General features: G+C 41.9%; 1 protein-coding gene across 2 annotated transcripts in view; it reads left to right on the top strand.

The window, feature by feature from the left end:
• Positions 1-23,630, top strand: part of PARP14 (poly(ADP-ribose) polymerase family member 14) — a 40,677-nt gene that overhangs the window by 6,218 nt on the left and 10,829 nt on the right. Inside the window, exons 4-12 of one of the 2 annotated variants that reach the window (XM_072963993.1) lie at positions 4,155-4,397; positions 6,734-6,970; positions 10,233-12,478; positions 14,494-14,730; positions 15,292-15,513; positions 18,422-18,500; positions 20,705-20,854; positions 21,174-21,236; positions 21,556-21,723. In XM_072963993.1, the coding sequence (XP_072820094.1) occupies positions 4,155-4,397; positions 6,734-6,970; positions 10,233-12,478; positions 14,494-14,730; positions 15,292-15,513; positions 18,422-18,500; positions 20,705-20,854; positions 21,174-21,236; positions 21,556-21,723 (3,645 nt within the window). Of the gene's footprint in view, positions 1-4,154; positions 4,398-6,733; positions 6,971-10,232; positions 12,479-14,460; positions 14,731-15,291; positions 15,514-18,421; positions 18,501-20,704; positions 20,855-21,173; positions 21,237-21,555; positions 21,724-23,630 lie in introns of both variants that reach the window. The other variant, XM_072963988.1, reaches the window with a different exon arrangement.

Raw genomic sequence — 23,630 nt, 5'->3', positions numbered from 1 at the left:
AAGTCAGTTAGTGCTCCTTTGTGAACGCTGGGTGCAGGAAGTAGGTGCAGCCCTCCAGACCAGCAGCAGCTCTTCTTGTCCTGTCTGCTGTAGCTGTTGTGGACTCTGCCGCTTGACTAGTGTCTGGGTGCTGGCCTGTTGTGATACCTGGTACTTACTAAAGAAGCCACTAGTTTTCCTGGCTAAGCATGCTGTTATAAAGGTGAGGAAATGATGAACTGTGCTGAATGGCCAAGCAAGAGAGAGAAAGTGATACATAGATCCAAATCTTAGGGGAAAGAAATTAAAAAACTAAATATTGTCCTCTAAAATTGAAATTGTCTTAAGAACGTGTTTAGATTTTTGCAGCTTTCTCTTTTTGAGAATGGCTCTGGGATGAGAGCTGCCTTTACTTGTCAAAATGACTGAGGTTGTTTTTACCTAACATGGATGCACTTTAAACTGTAGAATCCATGCATGGTTCTCTTAAGAAACTCATGATTCTTGTGAGATAAGATTTTTTTTGTATCTTTTGAGGAAGTTCTGCTTCCTGTTCTTCAGATGTGGAACTGGCTCAGCCAACTCCCAGTGTTCACTGTGACCCCCTAATCCCGTATCTATTTCTTGGAAGACGCCTTAGTGCCATACCCTCAGGCTTAATTTGGGGCCAGGAAGTGGTTTTATATTTGTAGTATGTTTATAGTCTGTGCCATTTCTCACATCTGGAATTTAATCGTTTGTGTTTCTTACAGTTTTGTAGATTTCATTCTGTCTTAAGTGATTTGTTAGCACTCTTTCAGATTTGCTTAGAACTCCCAAGTGTATTCTCAGGAAGAGCCATCTAACCCCACCCCACCAATGGACTTCTCATTGTCCTGGACATTTTAGACCCATTTACTTACCTGTTTTATCCTAAGCCCAACTCTGATGGTGATAAACAGCTAGGAAGTTGGGTAGTTTTCAACAAGATACTCAAGCTGCTTTCTTTAAGAGATGGAAGAGGAGGTCCTTTGTTGAATGGTTGCTTCACACTGAATCATGACAGTGGTCCTAAGACTAGGACTCGTGAAATGAATTGGAATGCAGATAGTTTTCAGAACTGAGCACAGTGAGGGCTGGAGGGTAGTTCCCTAACAGGTTCCTTATCTCAGGGATGAAGGGAGCAGAGGATGCTGCATCATGGATGCACGAGGCATGCCTGAAACCCAGAGCTTCAAGTGAAGATTGACAAGTAGTGGACAGAGCAGAGGAAGGTCAATCAAGGCACACAGCAGCCTCAGGGCACGTGAGCATTTAGCCAATGTCCTGTTCTAAGCTAAGCTGAGTTAGGCTGCACCTGAATGGTAGAAACCAGCAATTGGAAGAACCTGGAGAAAAGAGAAGGTCAAGAGTGAAGAAGTACTGGTCACTGGTGGTCAGCACATTCTGGCATTTCCAAGTCTGCATTTCCAGCCTGCTCTGTCTTCTAAATTCCGTGCCTTGTGTCTGACCTTCTTACTGGAAAATGTGTTAGAGTCAACATGTCTGAAGCCACCTGTGTCATCCTCCTCAGCAAACCAGTGTCCTCTTCTGGCTTCCTTATTTCTCTGGAAGTACACAACTGGTCTGCCCATCATCTACTAGAGATTTCAGTCATCTCTCTTCTTTAAACCTTCACATACGTTCATCAAAGAGACTTCACAAAAATCTTTTAAAAATTTCCTGATCTATCCCTCCCTCACACCAGTCCCCTTGTTACATCACAGATCCAGCGTGGCAGGTACCCTCTGCTTGGTCTCTGTGTATCTCCTCCTTAAATCTGACCAGTCCTTTGCACAATTGCTCAACATCCTGTCATTCTTTTCACAGAAACCTTCCATGACCCGCCCACCTCAACACCAACTACAAGATAAAGTCCAGACCACATTCTGGATGAAGTTGACTTTTCTGCCTCATTTCTTACACCCCTGCACATAAATGCTCCTTGAACTTCATCTGTCAAGTTGCCATTTCCTAAATAGTTTTGGTGAAGCCCCGGCACTCTGTCTCTACGTCTGTTGCTCATAACACCCTCTACCCGACTTTTCTCTACCTAAATTCTAGATAGCCTTCAAGATCTACTCAGGTTCCTCCTCTTGTCTGAAGCCTTCCAAGCCAACCCAACCCCTTTCTCTCCCTTCTTTGGATTCCTGGCTTGATTGTTGATACTCTTTATTTGGCAGTTAACCAAGCCTCTCTTGTGATGAAGCTTCTAATAGTCGTGGGGTTATAAAACTATATTGCTGGTTTAAAAAAAAAACTGTATCGCTGGTAAGGCTCTTTCCATTCACTTAGTCCAGTACTCTCATTCTATAATTAAGAGACGTGCTGAGGTCACATGGCTAAAGAGTGGCTGGGTTGTGGGTTCAACTCATGTAGCTCCCCCCCAGCTCGGTGGGCATTCTGTTTTGTCATACCCATCTCAATGAATGCTACTTTGTGTTCTTATCAAAACCTTAGGCTGTTTTTACTTGGCAGGAGTGTGTGTGGTGTCACATCAATCACTTAAAAGGAGTATTTGTCAGCGTTATCTCACTGCTGTAACAACCCCCCAAATCACAGTTCAGTACAGTCGGCAGCCAGGGTGGTGGGGGGACTGCTTCACACAGTTGTTCAGGATCCAGGCTCTTTCCATCTTTGTGACACCATTGTCTTTGATATGTTGCCTCCAATCACTGCAAGAGAGAATGGAGATTCACTTAAAGGGGATTTGATTGGCCAGGCCTGGAAGTGGAATTCACTACTTCCACCCATATTCCATTAGCCACAGGAACTCTACTGTAGGAACTGAACAGTAGGAAGTCTGGGAAATGTTGTCTAGGAGGAAAGCAAAATGGATTTGGTGAGCACATAACAGTTATTCTGCCATAATAAACATTTACAGATGTCAGTTCCCTTTCTCATTTTCCTTGTATAGCTCCACCAGAAAATCTGTAAGTTCCTTATCTAATGTTTTTTGTGTGCACCCCTCCCTACACAACCAGTGCCTTGAACACAGTAACGGCTCCAATTGAATAGTTGTTCACAGGATGTCTAAAGATCACAACATATCCATCATGCTTCACTGGACAAGCACAGAGTGACACTGACCGTCTGTATACAGTTGACCCTTGAACAGCACGGGTATGAACTGCACAGGTCCACTTATACACGGATTTTTTTTCAATAAATATATTTGAAAATTTTTTGAAAATTTGTGACCATTGGAAAAAACTCATGGATGAACTGCACAGCCTAGAAATATGAAACAAATTAAGAAAAAGTTAGAAATGTCATGAATGCATAAAATATATGTAGATGTACGTATAATACATACAATATACAGAATATGTGTTAGTCAGCAGCTCATGTTATAGATAAGGCTTCTGGTCATCAGTAGGCTATTAGTAATTAAGTTTGTGAGGAGTGAAAAGTTATACACAGATACTTGACTGTGCAGGGGGTTGGCGCTCCTAACCCCATGTTGTTCAAGGGTCAACTGTGTATGTAACTCACTTACGGTCAACAATGGAGACGAACAAGCTGGCTGGGGTGGTTACTACTGAGCGAGTTTGAAGTAAATGCATAATTCTCTGGGCCATTTTATCTTCCATGTGTATACCCTAGTCATTCACTGCAAAGTGTCCTTTTTCCTCTTCAGTGATGGAAACTTACTGCTTTCAGAGCAAAATGTGTTAGCTGATGCCCATGTTTGGGCATTTTAGGATATCTTGTTTTCCTCCAGTGGCCTAAGCAGTAAATCTCTCAACTTTATTGAGCCTCAGCTGTATGCCATGTGCCAGCAGTAGAGCAATACAAAGATGAGTAAGTATGTCCCTTGCTTTTGAGAAGCTTGGTTCAATAACTGTAATATGGTGCTGTGATAGAAATATATGTCAAGTACTATTAAAAATAAGGCAGGTTCCTCAGGGAAACGAGGCAGTAAAGAGTATAATGAAATTTAACATAATCATCGTCAGCATCACAGTAAGATTTAAAAGCTATTTTAGCTTTTAATTAAATTAAGCAAAAAGCCTTCTATGATCTGTTTTTATTTGAGTTAGCCAAGAGATCAGGAAGGGAAGATGGCAGTGGAATTATTTTATGGTGATTTACTTTGCTAAGAACATGGTAGATGGATGTAACATCTTATACCCTTTTTGTCTCCCTAAAATCAGATGTATCAGAAGAACTAGACGCAGATCTCTCTCTCAACAGAAGATCAGAAGAAGTGGAGAATACTGCCAAAGAACATGACAATATTTCCTCTTTGGTTGCATTTGAAAATGTCATGGCAAATATCACTGATATGATATTAATCCTGTTAGTTGAGAACATAAGCGGCTTGTCCAGTGATGACTTTCAAGTGGAATTAATAAGGGACTTTAATGTTGCTGTAGTTACCTTTCCAAAATACTTTGGTAAGATTGACTGATGCTCCATTTGCCAGCCTTCTTTGTGCTGCCCTTTGGGATTTGGGACACCCAGCTTAGGGTGAAAGCTTGACTCCTTCTAGTTGCTAGTAAGAGAGGCCTCCAAGTTAATACAGGCGTTTTCTTATTTTGAAAGAGAAGCAAATTTGTTTTGAAACCAAATTCTGGTATGTTTAGTAAATCAGGCTTTACTGTATGTGTTATATGTGTGTGCATGTGTGTGTGTGTGTGTGTGTGTGCGTGCGCGCATGTGAAAGAGAGAGACAGAAACACACAGAAAATGCACCCAAATAGAAATCTAAAGTCTCAGGTTATTTAAGTGATTCCCAGTGGAGGAGTCAGTGTTTTCCCATATGTTATCCCATTGTGAGGAGTAAATATTGATCTGTGTTACTAAACTAGGCTTACTGGAAGGTAGTAATAATGACAGCAAACACTCACATAGTGTTGCCATAAGTCAGGTACTACGCTAAGCTTATTCCATGTATTAATTTATTTGTTCCTTTCAACAATCTTTTGAGTTTATTATTATTATTATTCCTCACCTTATGGTTGAGGAGACAGAGACACAGAGATGCTAATAAATGGAAGCACTGGATTTGAACCTAGGTGGCCCACCTCTATACAGTCTCTTCTCTTATCCCCTTGACCATATATTTCCTTAGTACTTCCATGGCCATCACCTGTGCAGGGGTGAGTAAGTGCATGTGGTGCAGAAAATGGGTGCTCTTTAAGTCTGTGTGAGGAGTCTGTGGACAGTTTCTGAGATGATGGAAGAGTTATCTCCGGAAGACAAGGAAATTTTCCAATTCCGAGCCCTCACTAGCCCATGGCCATGGCAGTGGAGTGGCTGATTAGGAGCGCAGGTCATGCAGTCAGAATTCTAACCCCACCGTTTAACTAACTATCTGAGGTTACCCAAGTTACTACCTTCTGTATGCTTTACTTTCCTCATCTATAAAATGGGGACAATAATACCTACTGATAACAGTTTCCATGAAGATCAAATGAGATAATGTTTGAAAAGCCTTTAGCATTGTACCTGACACGTGGTAAGGACTCAATAATGGGAGCTATTCTTATTTCAAATTTATGATTATTTCTTATAAAGGGAAAACTAAGTCGACTTGCTTTAGTTTATTGATCAAAAATCTTGATCTTGAATACCTACTATGTGCCAGACACTTGTCTAGGTGCGATACATACAGAGATGAATAATTCTTGGTTCCAGCTCTCAAGGAACTCCTCTGGGTTAGGGAAGAAACCCATATGTAAGTGAATAATGAAGATGCAAGAGGAGAAGCTGCTTCCATCAGCTGTGAACAGAATGCTGTGCAGAATGGGAGGAAAGGGGACCCAAACATGGTGGCTTGGTTTTCTTGAAGTTCATACTCCAGCAGTCTCAGGCTGTTAGATCTCAGATGTGCCATGTTGTTTCATGGCACCGCTGGTCCCTCTGCCTGAAATGTTTCCTTCCCTGATCTGTCTGGCAAACTCTCTTCATCCTTCAAAACTCAGAGCAATGACTACTTACTCTGGGACTCCTTATCTGATTCCCCAGTATTAGTCTTCCCACATCATTTGATCCCCAAGTAGAATATTTGTTTGCTTTCAAGACTTCCTTCCTCTTGGATGGTGAGATTTCAAGGAACTGTTATATTCATCTCTCTATCCCCAGATCCTAGTATAGTGCCTGGTATACCATGGGCCCACTACCAATATTTATTAATTTGAAAGAGATAATTGGGCTGAGTCGTGAAGGAAGGACAGGACCAGGATAAAAAAAAAAAGATTGGAGAAGGGCATTTTCGGCACAGGGAATTGTATATACAAAGGCAAAGGAGAATAGAGTTTTCAAAATAATGACTAGTTTTGTGGCAATATGGAAAATAAAGTGAATGGTAGGGAATAACCAGAGGTGATGTTTAGAAATCAGTTGGGAGTCAAATAGCCAAGGGCATTGTAAATCTAGCTAAGGAGTGTGACCCATACCTGCAGACAGTGGGGAGCAAGTGAAACAAGGAGATTTGTACTGCAGAGAGAGCACTCAGGTGGTGGTGCCAGGCAGGTAGTGGAGAGGGCTGGGTCAGGGCAGGGACTCAGCTCAGTGTCAGTGATCTAGGTAAGACATTCCTGTGTGCATTGCCGTTCAGAGACTGGAAGCTTTAGGTATGTAGAATCTCATGTGGGAATTAAAATCTTCCATTAAAAAATCACGTGCTTAGCCTCCCCCTTTATCTCAATTAATAGTCAGACAGTTTCTTCTCTATAACATAAAGATATAATCATAATTTTCTGATTGATTAATTGATTATTGTTTGTAGATGCCGTGAAATTTGTTGATGACTGTGCCACACACCATTCAGTGAAAAAATTCCGGCTTTCTGCAAGACTCCTGGAAGTGACAAAAACAATCAGGGTGGAAAACCTGCCGCCTGGTGTTGATGACGATGATTTGAAAAGTTTATTTGAAAATCCCCGTAATGGAGGGGGAGGAGTTGTCCACATTGAATGTTTTCCTGAAGAGAGTTCATCTCTGATTGAATTTTTTGACAGAAAAGGTAATCTCTATTAGCCTGATTTTGTCAACCTTAACTGGCATAATCTAAGCCATTTTAGCAGATCTTAACAGTTCTCAGTTGAATTCTGATGTATTTTATTTTTTATTCATATATTTTATTGGAAATCCAACTAGTAATCCTGTTCACCTGGTATATGATGCTTAATGAATCCAGTGATTCAAACTTTAGAGAAGCAACATCAAGTTTTTGAAAGCTATAAAGACTTTCTCTCATGAGTCTCTACTTACAGACTGAAAAATATTTAATTCTTAGAGTATTTGAGATATTGTATTTAAACAGAGGTGGCCTGTGTTTTAGCTATACACTCGGTAGAGATTTTCAAGTTAATTTCAACAAGGTTAGGTAAAGAAATACTCAGAAACACATACAATTCCCATGAAGTATCACTGACTTCCCCTTTCAATGTCAGTGTCATCATTCAGAAATTAACTGGGGCAGTTCCACATGATCAGTGGATGCCTGCTGGCTTGTTCTTTGGCATCACCCTGTGAAAACCACATCCAATTGAACCTTAGGGAAACACTTCTGAGGATTTCGTAGACATAGATTGCCAGTTCTCTGAGGCATGTGCGAGGTCAGCTTGGAAATTCCACTGATGTTCAGAAGTCAAGACTGAGGAGTAGGAATTAGGGAGTCTGACTTCTTAGGGAAAGAAAGAACATTGTGACTGAGGGTGCATGAGGCAGGATCCTGTGGTATGCCAACCACCTGAGATAAATTTTTTCTTGGGGGTACTTGGAAGAACCTCCTTCAGCTTTGATGAGCCGGGGAAATGGCAGAGAAGGTATGGTTTGGATTAATATGGAATGAAAAACCTACTGTTCCTTGGGCAAAGAGACAAAAAGGAGCATCTGTTGCGTGTTCTTTAAATCTCTTAACCTAGCCTTGGGCCCAAGGAGAGAGTTACGTAAAGCTGTCCACTCTAGAAGTTAACCTCCCAGCTTATGGTGGGAGCTGACAACTTTGGGGCTTTCAAACATGTCAAATGCATGGGGCAGTTGGGTGTGTCCTCAGAATGTCTATGTTACATATGTATGAATAATAGTAGGAAATTTTAAATTCAGGTTGTTTTAGGCTAGAACAGCACCTGTGAACATCGGGTAGGCTCACATTGCCCTTTGCCCTGACCTCTTTGCACCATCGGACTGTGTTGACCACGCCTCCTCCTCTACGTTCACTCCCTGTTCTCCGTGGTCTGAGATACCCTGACTTTCCCTTTCTCCCTCTGGCTGTGCCTTATGATTATGGCTTACACTGGCATAGCTCTGAAGGGTGCTACCAAGTGCATTCACAGACAGTGCTTTAGGGACATTGCTATTATTGTCATCCCTATTTTATAAATGAAGAAACTGAGGCACGGAAGGTCAGATAACTTGACCAAGGTTACACAGCTAGTAAGGGACAGAGCCAGGATTTGAATCTGGGAAGTCTGGCCCCACAATCTGTGCTCCTAACTTCTCCACTTTTCCCCAATCTCCTGTTCATCTATAACATTAATTTTTCTTGTAGGATATTTCATCACTTACAATGAGTTACCAATAATGAGGAAAACTGTAAATAATGCTGGATTAAAACCAGAATTTATTTAGCAATATTGTATTTTATATAGATTATTTGAAAGGAATAAGTTAGGCACTTTACTCTGAAATTATTCAGTCCAGCTTCACAAAATCTGATTCACAAAGTCTCAAGGAAGGGAACTCTTACTGAATGCCTGTTATGTATGAGATCTCTTGCTGTGTTTTCTGCCACAGTATCTCACCAAATACTCATAATAACCTGCATGGTTATATAGTTACTTTTTTTTTTTTTTTAAACAGAGGAGGAAACAGGATGGAGAATGTAAGACACATTAAGGTGACATCTGTGATGGTTCTTGGGTCAGACAGACCTGAGTTCACATTCCTGGCTTTGGTGCTTACCAGCTTAGTGATCTTGTGGAGGTTCCTTGCACCCCCCAAACATCTGTTTTTCACCTGTAAAAGGGGGCTCACATTACTACTCACTGCAGAGGAATCTTGTTGTAAGGATCAAATGAAATTGCACCTGCAGAGTGCTTGGCACATGGTGGATACTCAGTGGTGCTGCCCAGGCCCAGAGCCTGTTCCAGGCCATGGTGGGACCTTGGAACCATGTGTCTGGGCCTCTGAAGGCCACATTCCTTTCATTAGGTCTGGCTCCAGGCCTAGGAACCAATCACATATAAGGTGAAGTTATTTTTAACAACTTTTCACAAGGTGGTATTTTAATCTGAGTTGTTACTGAGGTTCGTTCTGATTCCCTTCCTGCTTAGACCCCTTGTATCTGTCTTATAACACAAAGTGAAAAGGGGCTTTGGGAAGAGGAGTACCCCTACACCCACACCCACACCCATGCAGGCACGTTCGACTGTCCCAGTGAACGTGGCGGGAAGGGGATTAGAGCAGGGATGAGGGAGGTGCAGAACGTACTGAATCTGGGGCTGGGCTGTCTGGTGACTGTGAGGATCATCTTGGTTTGGAACCCATGGTAGAGGGACAAGGGCTTTGGAGTCAGACAGACACTGACTTGAATCTTAGCTCAGATATTTATAGTCTGCGTGACCCTATTCAAGTTACCTAACTTTTACTAGATTCAGCTTTATCATTTATAAATAGGAATGCTAATAATAGTGTCTCTACCTCAAAGGGTTGTTGTGAGGGCTAAACATATGTAAACCACTTGGAATATTGTCTGACAACGGTAAGCTATGGTAATTCCTATTGTGCGCCTCCCCTTAGGAGTGTTAATGGCATCTAGGTCATCTATGAAATCTAAAACCGTGCGGCTGCACAAGAAGCAGATAGTGTGACTCTTCAATGAGCTTTGCTCTGAGCACAGAAATATTCTTCACACTGGGGCAAACATTTTCCCCACACTGTGACCAAACTCCACTCTCTTTCTTAACCTGGTGGTGGTGTATCAGTGTTATCAGACACAGAAAATAGAATTTCTGTAACAAAATTTCAACCTTGAGTGTTCTTGGCTGGAAAGTAATCATTCCATGAAACAAGGGGTACCTGTGCACTGGTAATACACATCAGTTTATTTTTAAGTGCTCTGGGAGTAGTGCCACTTTTTAACAGCATGTGGTAACATCAGAGTTCTACAAACATGGGGATGTTTTTTCCCTTAGAATAGGAAAGTCTGTTTGCTTGTTTTTTTTTCATCTGAAACATATTACACTGGGATTACTTTTTTTTTTTTATTTCTTTCCTTTAAGTGGTAGACACCATCCTGACCAGGAAACTTGACCTCAACAATATGCCACTCTCTGTGTTCCCGTATTATGCCTCTTTGGGCACAGCTTTGTATGGAAAGGAGAAGCCTCTGATCAAGCTTCCAGCACCATTCAAAGAATCACTGGATCCTTCCTTATGGAAGTTCTTTGAGAAAAAGAATGACCTGACTAAGGAGATAAATGATGAAATGAAACATTGTCACTGTGAGCTAACATGGTGCCAACTCAGTGGTGAAGTGACCATCAGACCTACGGCCACCTTAGCCAGTCAAGGGAGACTAAGAGTCAAGACCTGGCGGGAAGATGTTTCCACAGTATTCTCTGGCATCAAGTCTAAATATAAAGTGACCCCGTTTAAAGTGGAGCCAGTGGTGTGGGATGCCATAAAAAACGATTTAGAAGATGATAGGATTTTGATTGAGTTTGATGCACTCACAGGGATGGTAACCTTAGTGGGGAAGTCAGAAGATGTACAAAACATTGAGCCACATATCAAGGACTTAATAGAAAGTACCACTCAAAAAATTAAAAGAGAAGAGCAAAGTCTGAAGCAAAAACTGGCCATTCCTCCAGGAAAGTATTCGCTTCTGCTGCACAGTGGTATACAGGAGCATCTCCGCACCGAGTGCCCAGAGATGGAGTTTTATTATGATGAAGCTTCTCAACACATGTGCTTCAAAGGACTTCCTGAAGATGTGTATAAAGTGAAGTGTGAAATTCAGGAAAAGGTATACACCATGGGTCAGAAAAAGATTCAGCTTCCCCCTGAGGTTTTCCAGTTTCTGCAACAGGTAGACTGTGTTGAATTCTCTAAGTCTCTTTTTATAACACAGAATATTCTTGCAATTTATGAGCTAGAGGGCACAACTGTTCTCTTAACCGGCTCTTCTTCTGAAGTCCTGTTAGAAGCCGAAAAGCAAATGATCAGTGCCTTAAATTATAAGCTCATCAAAGTTGAGGACAGGGAAGTTCTTAATGGCAAGAAATGGAGAGGGCTCACTTCCAATCTGCATAAGAAATACAATTCCTCCTCAGAGACTGTCATCATCGATGAGGTAACTTCAGGGACCACAGCCCAGGTCGTCATCGCAGGCTGTGTGAAAGAAGTAAATGAAATCCATGACTTGGTTTCTGCCTTTGTGGAAAAACACATGAAAATAGAGAAATTGATTGAAATAAAGCCTTCCTTAGTTATTGATTATTTAAGGACAGAAAAGCTATTCCGGCAAAAGATCAAGAAGGTAAATGTTCAGGTAAGTTTCAATCTTGAGGACAAGCAGAAGGGCATTTTGCTAACTGGCTCAAAAGCCGAAGTTCTGGAGGGAATGGACCTTGTCAAACAAACCTGGGATTCGGTCTGCGTTAAAAGCTTCCATATTGACAAGCCAGGAGCCGGTCAGTTCTTCCAGGATAAAGCACGGTATTACAAAAGTGAGGTCAGAAGGTTATTTGGTTGTCTTATTGAACTCCAGAAGGATGAAGAAAAGGAGGGAGGCAGCACTGGTGGGCAGCGGTGCTTGTTTCGGACAGACCTGGCCCCTGGGGTCTCGCTGATCGTGCAGCAGGGCGACCTGACGCGGTTTCCCGTTGAGGTGGTGGTGAATGCGGCCAGTGCAGACCTCCAGCTCACAGGTGGCCTGGCTGCTGCTCTTTCAAAAGCCGCTGGCCCTGAGCTCCAAGAGGACTGTGACCAGATAGTGAAGAAAACAAAGGGCAAGATCTCACCTGGCTGTGCCGTCATCTCAAAAGCAGGAAAGCTCCCATACCACCACGTGATCCACGCAGTCGGGCCCCAGTGGAAGACAGACGAGACCCTGAACTGTATGTGGCAGTTGAAGGGAGCTGTGAAAGAAAGTCTCCATTTGGCTGTAAAACACAAGTACCGGTCGATAGCCTTCCCTGCGATCAGTTCCAGGACCTTTGGCTTTCCCTTGCCCCAGTGTGTGGAGACCATTATTTTGGCGATCAAGGAATGTTTCCAGTATACCTGGGCTGGATGCAGCTTGAAAGAGATTTACCTTGTGGATGTAGCTGAGAAGACCGTTGAGGCCTTTGCTGAAAGTGCAAAAACTATATTTAAAAGCACCCTGTCTGATGCTGCTTCCCTGCCCACTTTGCCAGCAGCAGTCCAGCCCAGCTTGAGCAGAGATCATGGAAACACACCCAGCCTGTTGTCCCCAGAAGGCCTGAGGATCCTGCTGGTGAAAGGAGATGTGCAGAGTGCCACAGTGAGTGCCCCATTTACAGAACACCCACCCCGGGGGCTGGGCCTCCAGGGAGCCTGCTGCCAAAGGGCTATTAAGATCCAGGGGAGAATCTCACACCTTCCATCCCTGCCTTGAAACAGGTTTCCTTAGAAAACTGGGCTGCTTCCCCCAGGCATTCACTAGTCGAGATTGGCCAATGATCTGTGGGAGCTGATAGCATATTCAGGTCACTAGTTTCCAGGAAATGTGAAAATTCACAATTATACCTTACATGGTCAAGGCTCTACACTCTTTCAGTGCCTTGACACCTGTCATATGTTGGCAAATCTCAGGTTAATTACTTGTCAAATTTACTGCAGATACAGAAAAATTAGAGCGTGAGATGGGGACAGAGGACAGGAATTTTGTCAGTGGCATTGAACCAGGGGGCACTGAGTCTGAGGCACCATAATCACCCAATGCCAGTAAGAAAATGTGGGGAGAGGTAGAAAGTGGACCCGGCAAAGGTCTGGGTATTATGTAGGGACAATTCTTGTAGGTCTGCCAAGAGGGGGTGACATGTTTCTTTAAAAAGGTATTTAGCAACCTTTTCAACACAGACTCTAACTAATCAGAACAGCCCTGGAAGCCCCCTGCTGTGCCAAGTGTGACTTCCTCAGCTGGGGGCCTGTGGGCAGTCCTAGGGCAGGGATCCCTAGGGAAGGCCATTTGCATATCTTCTTTGGAGAAAAGTCTGTTCACATCCTTTGCCCACTTTTTAATAGGGTTCTCTTTTCTGAAACTGAATACTAAGATTTCTATATATATTCTGGATATAGATCCCTTACCAGATAGATAACTTGCAAATATTTTCTCTCATCCTGTGGATCATCTCATTTTTTGTTGTTGTTCAAGTTGTTAGTTTGTTTAAGTTATTTTTGTTTTAGTTTAAAATATGGAAAGAGACTATAAAAAATTAGATTTCTACTTACAGTAAGCTTAAATCCCGATTACAAGAATGATAGTGAACACTGCCTGTTTGCTCAGTGCCAGGCACTATGCTAAGTGCTTGGAATGCATTTTCTGATTCAATGCTGTGGGGCAGATTCCAGGAGTGTTATTATTCTCATGTCACAGGTGAAGGAATGAGATTTAGAGGGGTTAAGTGATTTGCCCAAGTCCCACAGCTAACAAATGACAGAGCCAGGATTGGGATGTTCATTGCACTATTTCAAAATAGTAAAAGTAACTTTGTGTCTCATTTTAAAAACTAAACAAATAAAGAAAAAAACTCTTTTGACCAAGGGTCAGTAATTGGAATGAGTTCTGATCCCTGTCCACCTTGAACACTAACAGTAAGACATTCCTTCCATGCCTTTCACTCCCATAGATGTGTGGCTTCTGATGCCACAGCACCTGCTTCACATCACTCTTCTGTGACCCACGTGGGGCAGCTTTGACGGTCACTTGGTCACATTCCCTCTCCAGTCTCCTCTTGGTGTCTTAGTCAAGCCTGATTAATCTGCTCACCTTAACTGTCCTGCTGAAAAAGCTTCCCTGGCTCTTCACTGCTGTCAGGCAGGCCCGGCGGCTCGGCACCCGAGACCCTCTGCAGTCCACCCTCAGTGTACCATTTCTGGCCTGACTGGCACCAATTTGCTGCAGAAGCTCTCTATCCAGGTCAAACTAATTTGCTTGCTGCTCACAACCGACCACGCTTCCATTCATGCGGTTGCCCCTCCTGAACGACCTCCCTGTCTCTCTCTGCCTGCTGCAACTGTTCCCACCTCTCAGACCCCACATCCCTCATGGCGTCTTCATGAGCCTTCAGTGTTCCCATGCCATTTATGCATTGCTTTTTGACGATTCTCTTTTGTTCTGGAGGGTTATTTAAACAGGTATCTAATAACGCTTAGTCTCAAGGTGGTATTTCAATCTCTGAAAAGTTAATCATCTTAGTTGTCCTTCATTGTGCCAAGCCCAGTGGCTCAAATATAGAAATCCTTGTTGGATGTTTTTCTTAGACTTTGAAACAAACTGTTGGTTTTGTCTTCAAGACCGATGTCGTTGTCAACTCCATTCCCTCGAATCTTGAGCTCAATAGAGGGCCCCTTTCCAAGGCCCTCTTAGAAAAAGCTGGGCCAAAGCTTCAGGAGGAATTGAACACTGCTGGGCAAGGGATGTCTGCTGGCTCAGGCACAGTGCTCCAGACCACTGGCTGCAATCTGCCTTGCCGCCGTGTGCTTCATGTGGTGGCTCCGGACTGGAGAAGTGACAACACATCTTCACACAAGGTGGGACCTGGATTTGAATTCTCTAGGAAACTGGGTAGCCCTTTGGACTCTCCTTTCAGTAGAATGTAGATTGGCCCCAGTCTGTTTCTGTTCTGGAATAGCATCACTTTCTTGGCAGGTTCCATCATCCTGGCCATTTCTCTCAGCTCTAGCTGACTTCTCCTCAGGACTAGTTAATAATAGAAATTTATTGTAGTGCTCAACCATTATTGGGGCTTGGGGAAGAGTTACTGAAGACAACACTCTTTAGTGAGGAAGGCAAGGTGAGGCCACGAAGAATGGAAGAGAATGAAAGATCAGAGCAGTAGTTGCTTTGCTTCAGTCCTTCATTGCTGAGTGAGTTTGAATCTTTTTGGAGGGTCTCACACGTTTTTATTCCCTTTTCCTCATCTACTCCTTTATTTTTCTTTCCCCTTCTGACTGCCCTTAACCTGCCTTTTGTTGAAAGCAAAAAGGAGTAGACAGAGATCACAAAGTTGCTAACTTCTTGTTCTTTTTTTTTTTTTTTTCAAATTGCCATTTCTAGGCAAAATGTATAAGAATGTGCTTTGTGCTTTTCAGATCATGGAAAACATAATCAGAGAATGTTTGGAAATCACTGAGCGTTTGTCCTTAAGATCAATTGCATTTCCAGCAATAGGAACAGGAAATTTGGGGTTTCCTAAAAATGTTTTTGCTGAATTAATCACTACAGAAGTGTTGAAATTCAGTAGCAAGAATCAACTGAAATCTTTACAAGAGGTTTGCTTTCTGTTGCACCCAAGTGATCATGGAAATATTCAGGTACGGTCTTAGGCTTACTCATTATTTGGCATCAGAGCCCTAACAAATGTGTGTATTCTTAGTCTAGAAAGTTGTATTCTTTCATGTATTTTCATATAGGAAAGTAAAAGAGTAGTGTGGACTAGTTGTAGCATGGCAAATTTCAAGCAAATTTATGGATATAGAAAAAAATTTGACTTCTTATTAAGAAACATTTCAAACATATAAAAAAGTAGACAAAATAGGATAATGAAATCCCTTGTCTTCACCATTCATCTTCACAACGATGCTTCATCTCTACCTCCATTTATTTCCCTTCCTCCCATATTATTTTGAAGCAGATCCCATATATACATTTTACCCTTAAACAGTTCAGTATTTGTTTTAGACATTAGGATTGCTTTTTAAAAGTAACCTAACTACAATACTATTTCACATCTGAAAGAAATTAACAATTATTCCTTTATGTCATCAATGATCAAGTCGATGGTCACATTCTCAACAGTTTCATAAATATTTTCTTTTGTTTTTTTATAGCTTGTTTGTTTGAATCAGAATCCAGATAAGACCCAAATATTGCAATGGAGTCAACGTACCTCTTAACCCTCTTTTAATCTATAGAGTTTTCTTTCATATGAACTTAGAAATTTTAATACATAAAAATAAAAGTACAGTTGTAGTCCTGTAAACAGGAGAATGGCAGGATGAGATGCAATTGAAGGGTATGTTAGAATGAACTCAGCACATCCCCCCAGGAGTAGGACAGTTGGGACCAGAAATACCAGAACCATCTTCGGTCATAGAGAGTTCATCAACCAGCTCACATTTGCTGAACATCAGCTGTGGATGAGTAACTGGACTTGGCATTATGGGAGAACCATAATAAGAGGCCATTCTCCCAAGTCCTTAGAGTCAGAACAGTAGATGAAATTAAATGTTTGAGAAGTCCTATGATAGTGCAAGAATTAAACATATTAAGGCCAGCAACCCAAGAGATGTCCATAGATCGTTGGACCAACTGAATTTTTAGATCATACTTAATTTTTTTCTGGATCTAGACACTACCTTTGAATACTTTGGAAGTAAACAAATCTAAATTCTAATCAGACAACTAAACCACCCAGGAAAAATATGTGGTCCATTTAGTTGGCCTGTATAACCAAAGTCATTTTGAACAACCTCCCTTTGACTTGCATTGTACAAGGTGATGTGGATCACAGAATGGGCATGTAGCAATACTCTCCCTCCCATAAATCATAACTCCTTTGGGAGCTAAGATCTATACTCATACAATGAACTAAATCAGAGATGTGAAGTGCTGAGAGTTTTTGAATGAATGGCTGAGTAAACAGGGAAGTGAGTCCTGTGACACAAATCTGAACCTTCAGATCTCACTATTTCTATGCAGCCTCAGCCTTTGTTTTCTTTCCTAAAGACTCAGAGTATTCTGCAAGTATTCTGTAAAAGGATTTGTCTATTCAGACACCTGTATTGCCATTGGAAATAGTATTGATTCTCCATACATTACTGTGACACTACTTCTTTTAAGACTTTTAAAGACAGTTGAGCTTTGGTTATATTTCCACAAAAAATCAATAAATCTTACTGAGATATTTAGGGGTGGACAGATGTAACAGATGTCACAAAACAGCAGCCCGTGGTCTGAATGTAGCCTCTAGGTGCGCTTTATTTGGGTTTTTTTTTTAAAAAATTGAATCAGTTGCTGACACTTAAGAACCAAACATGTCACATAAAACTCCAGATGTCCACTGTGACCTAAAAATTCAAAAGTCTGGCACACTGGACATGGATCTCTACCTGAACAGTTTGCTGTGGCTGAATGGCTCTCTAGTTCTCCAGCGTTGAACCAGTCCACCTTTACACCTGTAGGTTGCCTGCCTGGTCACTGGAGGTCTTGAAGCTGGAGACCTTGTGTCTGTATTCTCTCAGTTCCTCTGTCATTATTGTATCAGCCTTTTAGCCAAGATGTTACTTGTTCCCCCCCAACCACCACCAACAAAATTCCCTGTTGCTTTTTCAAACGGAGGAAGAAAATGATGATTTGGGGGTGTCACTACCGGGCAAAGAAATGGAATTCCAGCCTATTGCTCCAAAAACACTACTCCCCTAGCCATTCCTTTCCTGGTACAAATAAGAAATTAAAATCTGAAGTGTTTGGGTCCTTGCGATTGTCTTTCTCTTAACACTGTATTTTTAACAACTGCAGGCTTTTTTCTTTTACTGATTATGAAAGTAATACAATGTCATTGTAGAAACTTTGAATAATATAAAAATACTTAAATTCTTCTAGTTGTATTTCATCCCGGTCTTTTATGTATATGGACTTCTAAAAGTGGGATTATATAATGTAATTTAGTATCATTCTTTTTTCATTTAATAGTATAAAATAAGCATTTCTCTATGCCATTAACTATTCTTTGAAAATGTGATTTAAAAAAAAAGATTTTTATTTATTTATTTATTTTTATAATGGAGGTACTGGGAATTGAACCCAGGACATTATGCGTGCTGAGCATGCACTCTGTGACTGAGCTACACCCTCCCCCTGAAAATGTGATTTTTAATGGCTGCTAAATACTAAATACATATGGACCTACTAAAATTTATTTAACCATTTTCCCATTGGATTTTTAAACTGTTTAATTTTTTTCTTGATTATAAATAGTACTATAAAGAATATCTTAGTATTTATACCTTTGTTCACATCTTTATAATTTTCATAGTATATATTTATCAAAATGGAATTTATGTATTGTCTCATAACTTATAAATCTATAATAAAAATAAATAATACTTTGAGAATTGTTCCATCCTAAACATTTGTGCATGCATGATCAAAAGTCTTGATGACTCAAATTCATTCATCTACTGAGGACTATAGTGGTCAAAACTGTCTTTGTATTTACAGGCATTTTCAGATGAATTTGCCAAAAGGGCTAATGGAAATTTCGTCAATGACAAAATTCCCATGGCTGAAGACACACAAGGTTCAGTAAAACTTTTAAATTGAGACATTATTTCTTGTTGCTAAATAACTATTCAGTGATAAGTGAAAAATGATAGGATGATTTTTATGAAAAAATCAATTTGTGATAAAGAAGATATTAAATTGTATTCCATATACCTGGGCATGCAAGGCCCTGGCCATGTTTGTGTGATCTAGAGGGAAAGAGTAGGCAGGCCAGTCTATATAATCTGCACAATGGGCTCTTAAACAGAGACGAGGCTACTATTTTCTAAGGGTGATGTGATATGTGTTTTCAGAAATAGACATACTTAAAGAGATAATACCAACCGAGTGCTTCTCCTCTGTCAAAGTTACTGTTGTATATTTGAGTTTATCCTGTTTGAAGTTTGCTGAGGCTTCTTGAATCTGAATATGCATGTCTTCCGTCCAATTTGGGGATTTTTCAGTCATTTCTCAAATATATTTTTCTGCACTGGTCTCTCTCTCCGCACCTTCTGGTGCTCCAGTAACATGGATGGTAAGCCTTTTGATAATGTCCCATAGGTCCTTGAGGATCTGTTCTTTTTTTTTTTTTTCTGTCAATCTTTTTTCTCTCTGTTTTTCAAATTGGATAATATTTATTGATCTACCTCCAAATTAGCTGACTTTTTTTTTCTGTCTACTACACTATTGAGCCTATCCTGTGAGTTTTAAGTTTTAGACGTTGTATTTTAAAGTTCTAAAATGTCCGCTTGATTCTTATAGTTTATATTTCTCTACAGAGCCTCCTATTTTTCCATTAATTCCAAATCATTTCCATGCACTCAAATATGTTTATTCTGACCTCAGGGAGCATAGTTATAGTAGATGCTTTAAAGTCTTTGTCTGACCATTCCAGCATCTGAATCATCTTGAGATTAGCGTCTGCAGTGAGTATCTTTATCCTTGAGAACTGGCCACATTTTCCTGGTTCTTTGAATGATAAGCGATTTTCAGTTCTAGAATGAGCATTTTAAACATTATGCTATGAGACTTGGGTGCTGGTAGAATCCTCTGGAAAATGGTGATTGTTTTGTTTGTTTGCTTGTTTGAGCAGGCAGCCAATCAGTTAACTTCATTCGAAAAGTTCTGTCTCACCTGTGGGGCAGAGGTTCCAAAGTCAATTCCATTCTCAAGGACGTTCCTGTGCTGCTTGGGGCTGCCCCACGTGCCCAGCTCTGGGGTGGGCTCAGGGTTGACCCCAGTTCACACACAGAACAGGGGGTCACCTTCTCCGGCTTACCTCTCTAGCATTCCCATTACACTCTCTGACTCGCAGGAGCCCATTTTCCAGGTCCTCTGGCCAGAAAGACAAGGTTCTCTCAGAGCTGAAGCTGCCTGGTTGTTCTGTTGCCTCATGGTTTTGTGTGATCAGGGTTGCCCTTGGGCAAAGCAGAGAGAAAAGAAAGGGCAGGGGTAGGGGGGGTGAGGCGGGGGCAGAGCAAATAAACAAAAACCAGGGATGTCCCATACACCACATAGACGCTTTTCAGACTGATTCTTCTAGACAGAAAGACAGAATGTCTCTTAGGGTTTAGCTCCCAGCGGTGTCACTGTTGAGTTCTGCAACCAGGGCACCTTGGGACAGGGCCTGGATTAAAGAAGGAAAAACATGGAAAAAGAAAAGATGAGGCCTCTCTGCCATACGCTTCAGCTCCCAGGGACCCATTTTCTCAACCCTCTGGCCACAAAGACAGGGGTGCTCTGAGAGTTTTGCTGCCTGTTTCACTAGGTTGGTCTGCGACGAGGGCCACGCTTGGGTCAAAGCTGGAAGAGAAAATGAGGGAAATTTTCAAAACACAACAAAACAGGAAACTCTCCTCTGTACAGGCTGCTGCTTCAAGTTTTGAACCCCTCCCTTCAATCTGCCTGCTGTGGTGAACTTCTCATATCTCAGGGAGGGGCTTTTTGTATCTGTCCCACGTTTTTAGTTATTACCAGTGGCAGAGAAAGGCTCGAGTGGGCTGACCACCTTGGCCAGCAGCAGAGGTCCTCATTTGATATGTATTACATTTTATAATCCTTTTCCAGAAACAGACCATCACAGGGGCTCAGGGCCAGGGCCAGGTTAAATGCCACAGGTCACAGAGAGAGTGAGGGGGAAGGATGAGAGGGGCAGAGGTTGAGGACCATGAGATCTAGTTCATTCTTGTTGTTGCTGACCTGTTACTGACCCCTCCTGCCTTTTTTTTTTTTTCTTGTCAGGTTCCTATGGGACTGTTTCTAGCCCTGATTTAGGAGTGTATGAAATGAAAATTGGGCCCATCATTTTCCAGGTAGCCTCTGGAGACATTACCACAGAAAAGGCAGATGTGATCGTTAATTCAACATCCAAGACATTTAATCTCAAAACAGGTACTTGACTTGTAGAATTTTGACTAGTGTAATAGTCACAGTAGACCTGTAAAGGAGGGTTCCTACAGCCAAACTGGTTTCTACAGCTTTGGCTTCTTACTATTAACTAGTAATTTAAAAGTTATTTTCACACTGTTTCTCATAATTGTAACAGCTCTTTCATTGGTTTTTTTTTTCTTCGTTGTTATCGGGAATACCCAAGTTATAGGATTCCTCTGATGATGGGGAAAGTGTATAGATAGAGGATATCGTTGTGATCCAAAGGTCCTGTAATGGCTTTTTTATTCATGTGCATTGCGATCTTGACTTTCTCATGTAGGGGTCTCCAAAGCAATTTTAGAACGTGCTGGGAAAACTGTGGAAATGGAATGTACTCACCAAGGTAAGGCACAACGCTATTTTATTGGATCTGAATTTTAAGTGGCAGACTGAATACAGGAGGCTGTGGAGGATGGGGAAGGTCTTGAGATTGGGCAGACAATATAGTGATCTTAAAACCATACCTTTTACTAAGGAGTTCCAGCTGTAGAGAATTAGAAATGAAAACTAATCTCTGAGTTAAAAGAGAAGCAAGAAAGATTCATTGAAGGTAGTATTCCAGGAGTCTCTGATCCACATAAAATGTTTTATTTGCCGATTCAGATATTTTCAAAGAGTGGGTTCAGCACCTACTTTTGCATCTTTTGTCTTGTGTTTCCCAGCTCAACAGGGACACAGTAATTATGTAATTACCCAAGGAGGATTATTGAAGTGCAAGAATATCATTCATGTCATTGGTGGAAATGATGTCAAGAACTCGGTTTCCTGTGTTTTGCAAGAGTGTGAAAACCGGAATTACTCATCCATTTGCCTCCCAGCCATTGGGACAGGTTTGTAGCCTCTGGCCGTAGAGGCTAAATCCCAAGGTGGCCACTTGCCCTGGACTTGGTGCTGATGGGTAACGTGGTTAATGTCATTACTGCTGAGTCTGTGTCAGGGCACTTCCTCACCCCAGGGCAGCCCCTGAGGGAAGGAGCAAAGCCTGGGGGCAAAGCAAAAGAGGAAAGAATGAAAAAAACTGGAGTGTTGGGATATTAAAAATCTGCTTTCGCATATGGACAGGAAGGGAGAGGAAGGAAGGGGGAGAGAAAGAAAGCCCACCTCTCATCGCTTTCATCAGCTCCTTCTCTTTTTTTCGATCCCCTGCATATCCCTCATTATTTAGTCTTTAACCTCCCGCTCCAGCCCCCTCCATGGAAACATCAGAGCATGGACCTCAGCCTCCTTGTGGCCGACTCCTAGTCAGCATGGCCACTTCTCTTCCCTCACCTCTTCAACAGTAGTAGGCTGGCCGCAGGGCATCTGGGCCTCTCAGTCATCAGAACCTTTTGATGGGTCAGAAACTCAACCCTCCACCTTCCTCGTATCAGCCTGCCTGCCTCTTTGGAACTTCTTGTTTTCTTCAAATTACGTAATGATTGTATGAGTCTTCCTTTATAAGGATGGTGCTTTGCGTTTATCATTTGTAAAGTGGTGCTCTTTGAGCTCTTTCCCAGGAATCTGAGTCGTGTGCATTGATCAGGAATTCCAGCTTGGTCGATTTTAAGGGAGCTGCTCAGGGGAGGCAGACAGTCTCAGGCTTGAAGCGGAACAGAGCTGATTGGTCCCAAAGAGAGCACGCTCAGCACTGGATTGATCATCCCATTGCTCAGGAGTCTAAGTTTGAGTGTCTCACGCAGGCATTCTAGGCTCTCCAGAAGTGTAACCTCAATAGACCTAACCATCCTTGTCACTTTCTGGGCCGTCTTCTAATCCTCTATCTCATAGTTTGATTTCTCTTTTCATTCCTCTTAATGTTCCCACATGGACTGCTATGTCTGCTTTATTAGTTCTCTATTTCTAAAGAGTGAAACTTACACTCCCTGTATGCTTTCATTCCCTCATGTATCTTCCAGTCCTAACGTATTATCTGTCTGTCTGTCTGTCTGTCTACCTATCTCCCTATCATTTTTTATGGACATCCACTAATGACTCCCCAGTCTCCATCTCCATCTGTTTTTCCCTCTGAGCTCCGGTCGTGTGTTTCCACCTTAACTTTATTTGTGCCAAGAAATCAGGCAGCCAAGGGTGGCACAGATCTTTTCAAGGAAGTCCCTGGGTGGAGTCACAGAGGAAATAAGGAAAATTTTAGTTTTGTATAAATATTTCTTGTTACTGCAGACCTGTTGTTTCTTCCATGGACCTGGCTGCATTGCTGGTCTGCACAAATAAATCAAGGTTAGCAAATTCTCCTTGCTTATCTTCTTTACCTATCTCCACCACCACTTTAGGTGAATAGAGGAGCTTCCTCCCTCAGTGGTGTTTATGAGTTGAATTGGGACTGTGATCGAGACAGTTTCTGGCAGTAAAGGAAGCCCTCTCCTCATTCCTCACAGACTCTCCTCACTCGAGGAGAGGGAGTGGGCACTCGTGGTTCCTGCAGGCATCTCAAGCTCAAAGCAAACTCCAAACTCTGTGCACTGTCTTCTCCCTGAAACCTGCCCTTCCTCTTACATACTGAGCCTGTTAAAAGCATCACTTTCTGTCTAAGATCCTTGACTCTGTCCTCTTTATCACTCCTGTGTACATTAGCTTCTTAATTTGTTTGATTGAATATTTAGTGAGTGCCTACCATGTGCCAGGCACTGAGCTGGGGCACCAGGGACAGAAAGATGACTAAGGGTCCAGACCACAAGGGGTGCCTGGCCTACTGTGACCCACAGACACATCAACAAACAGCTGCCGTGCAGTGTGACTC

The sequence above is a fragment of the Vicugna pacos genome, chromosome 1 (assembly GCF_048564905.1).
Source record: "Vicugna pacos chromosome 1, VicPac4, whole genome shotgun sequence".
NCBI lineage: Eukaryota > Metazoa > Chordata > Mammalia > Artiodactyla > Camelidae > Vicugna > Vicugna pacos.
The sequence above is the reverse complement of the archived record's forward strand: the minus strand, read 5'-3'. Positions and strand labels throughout refer to the sequence as shown.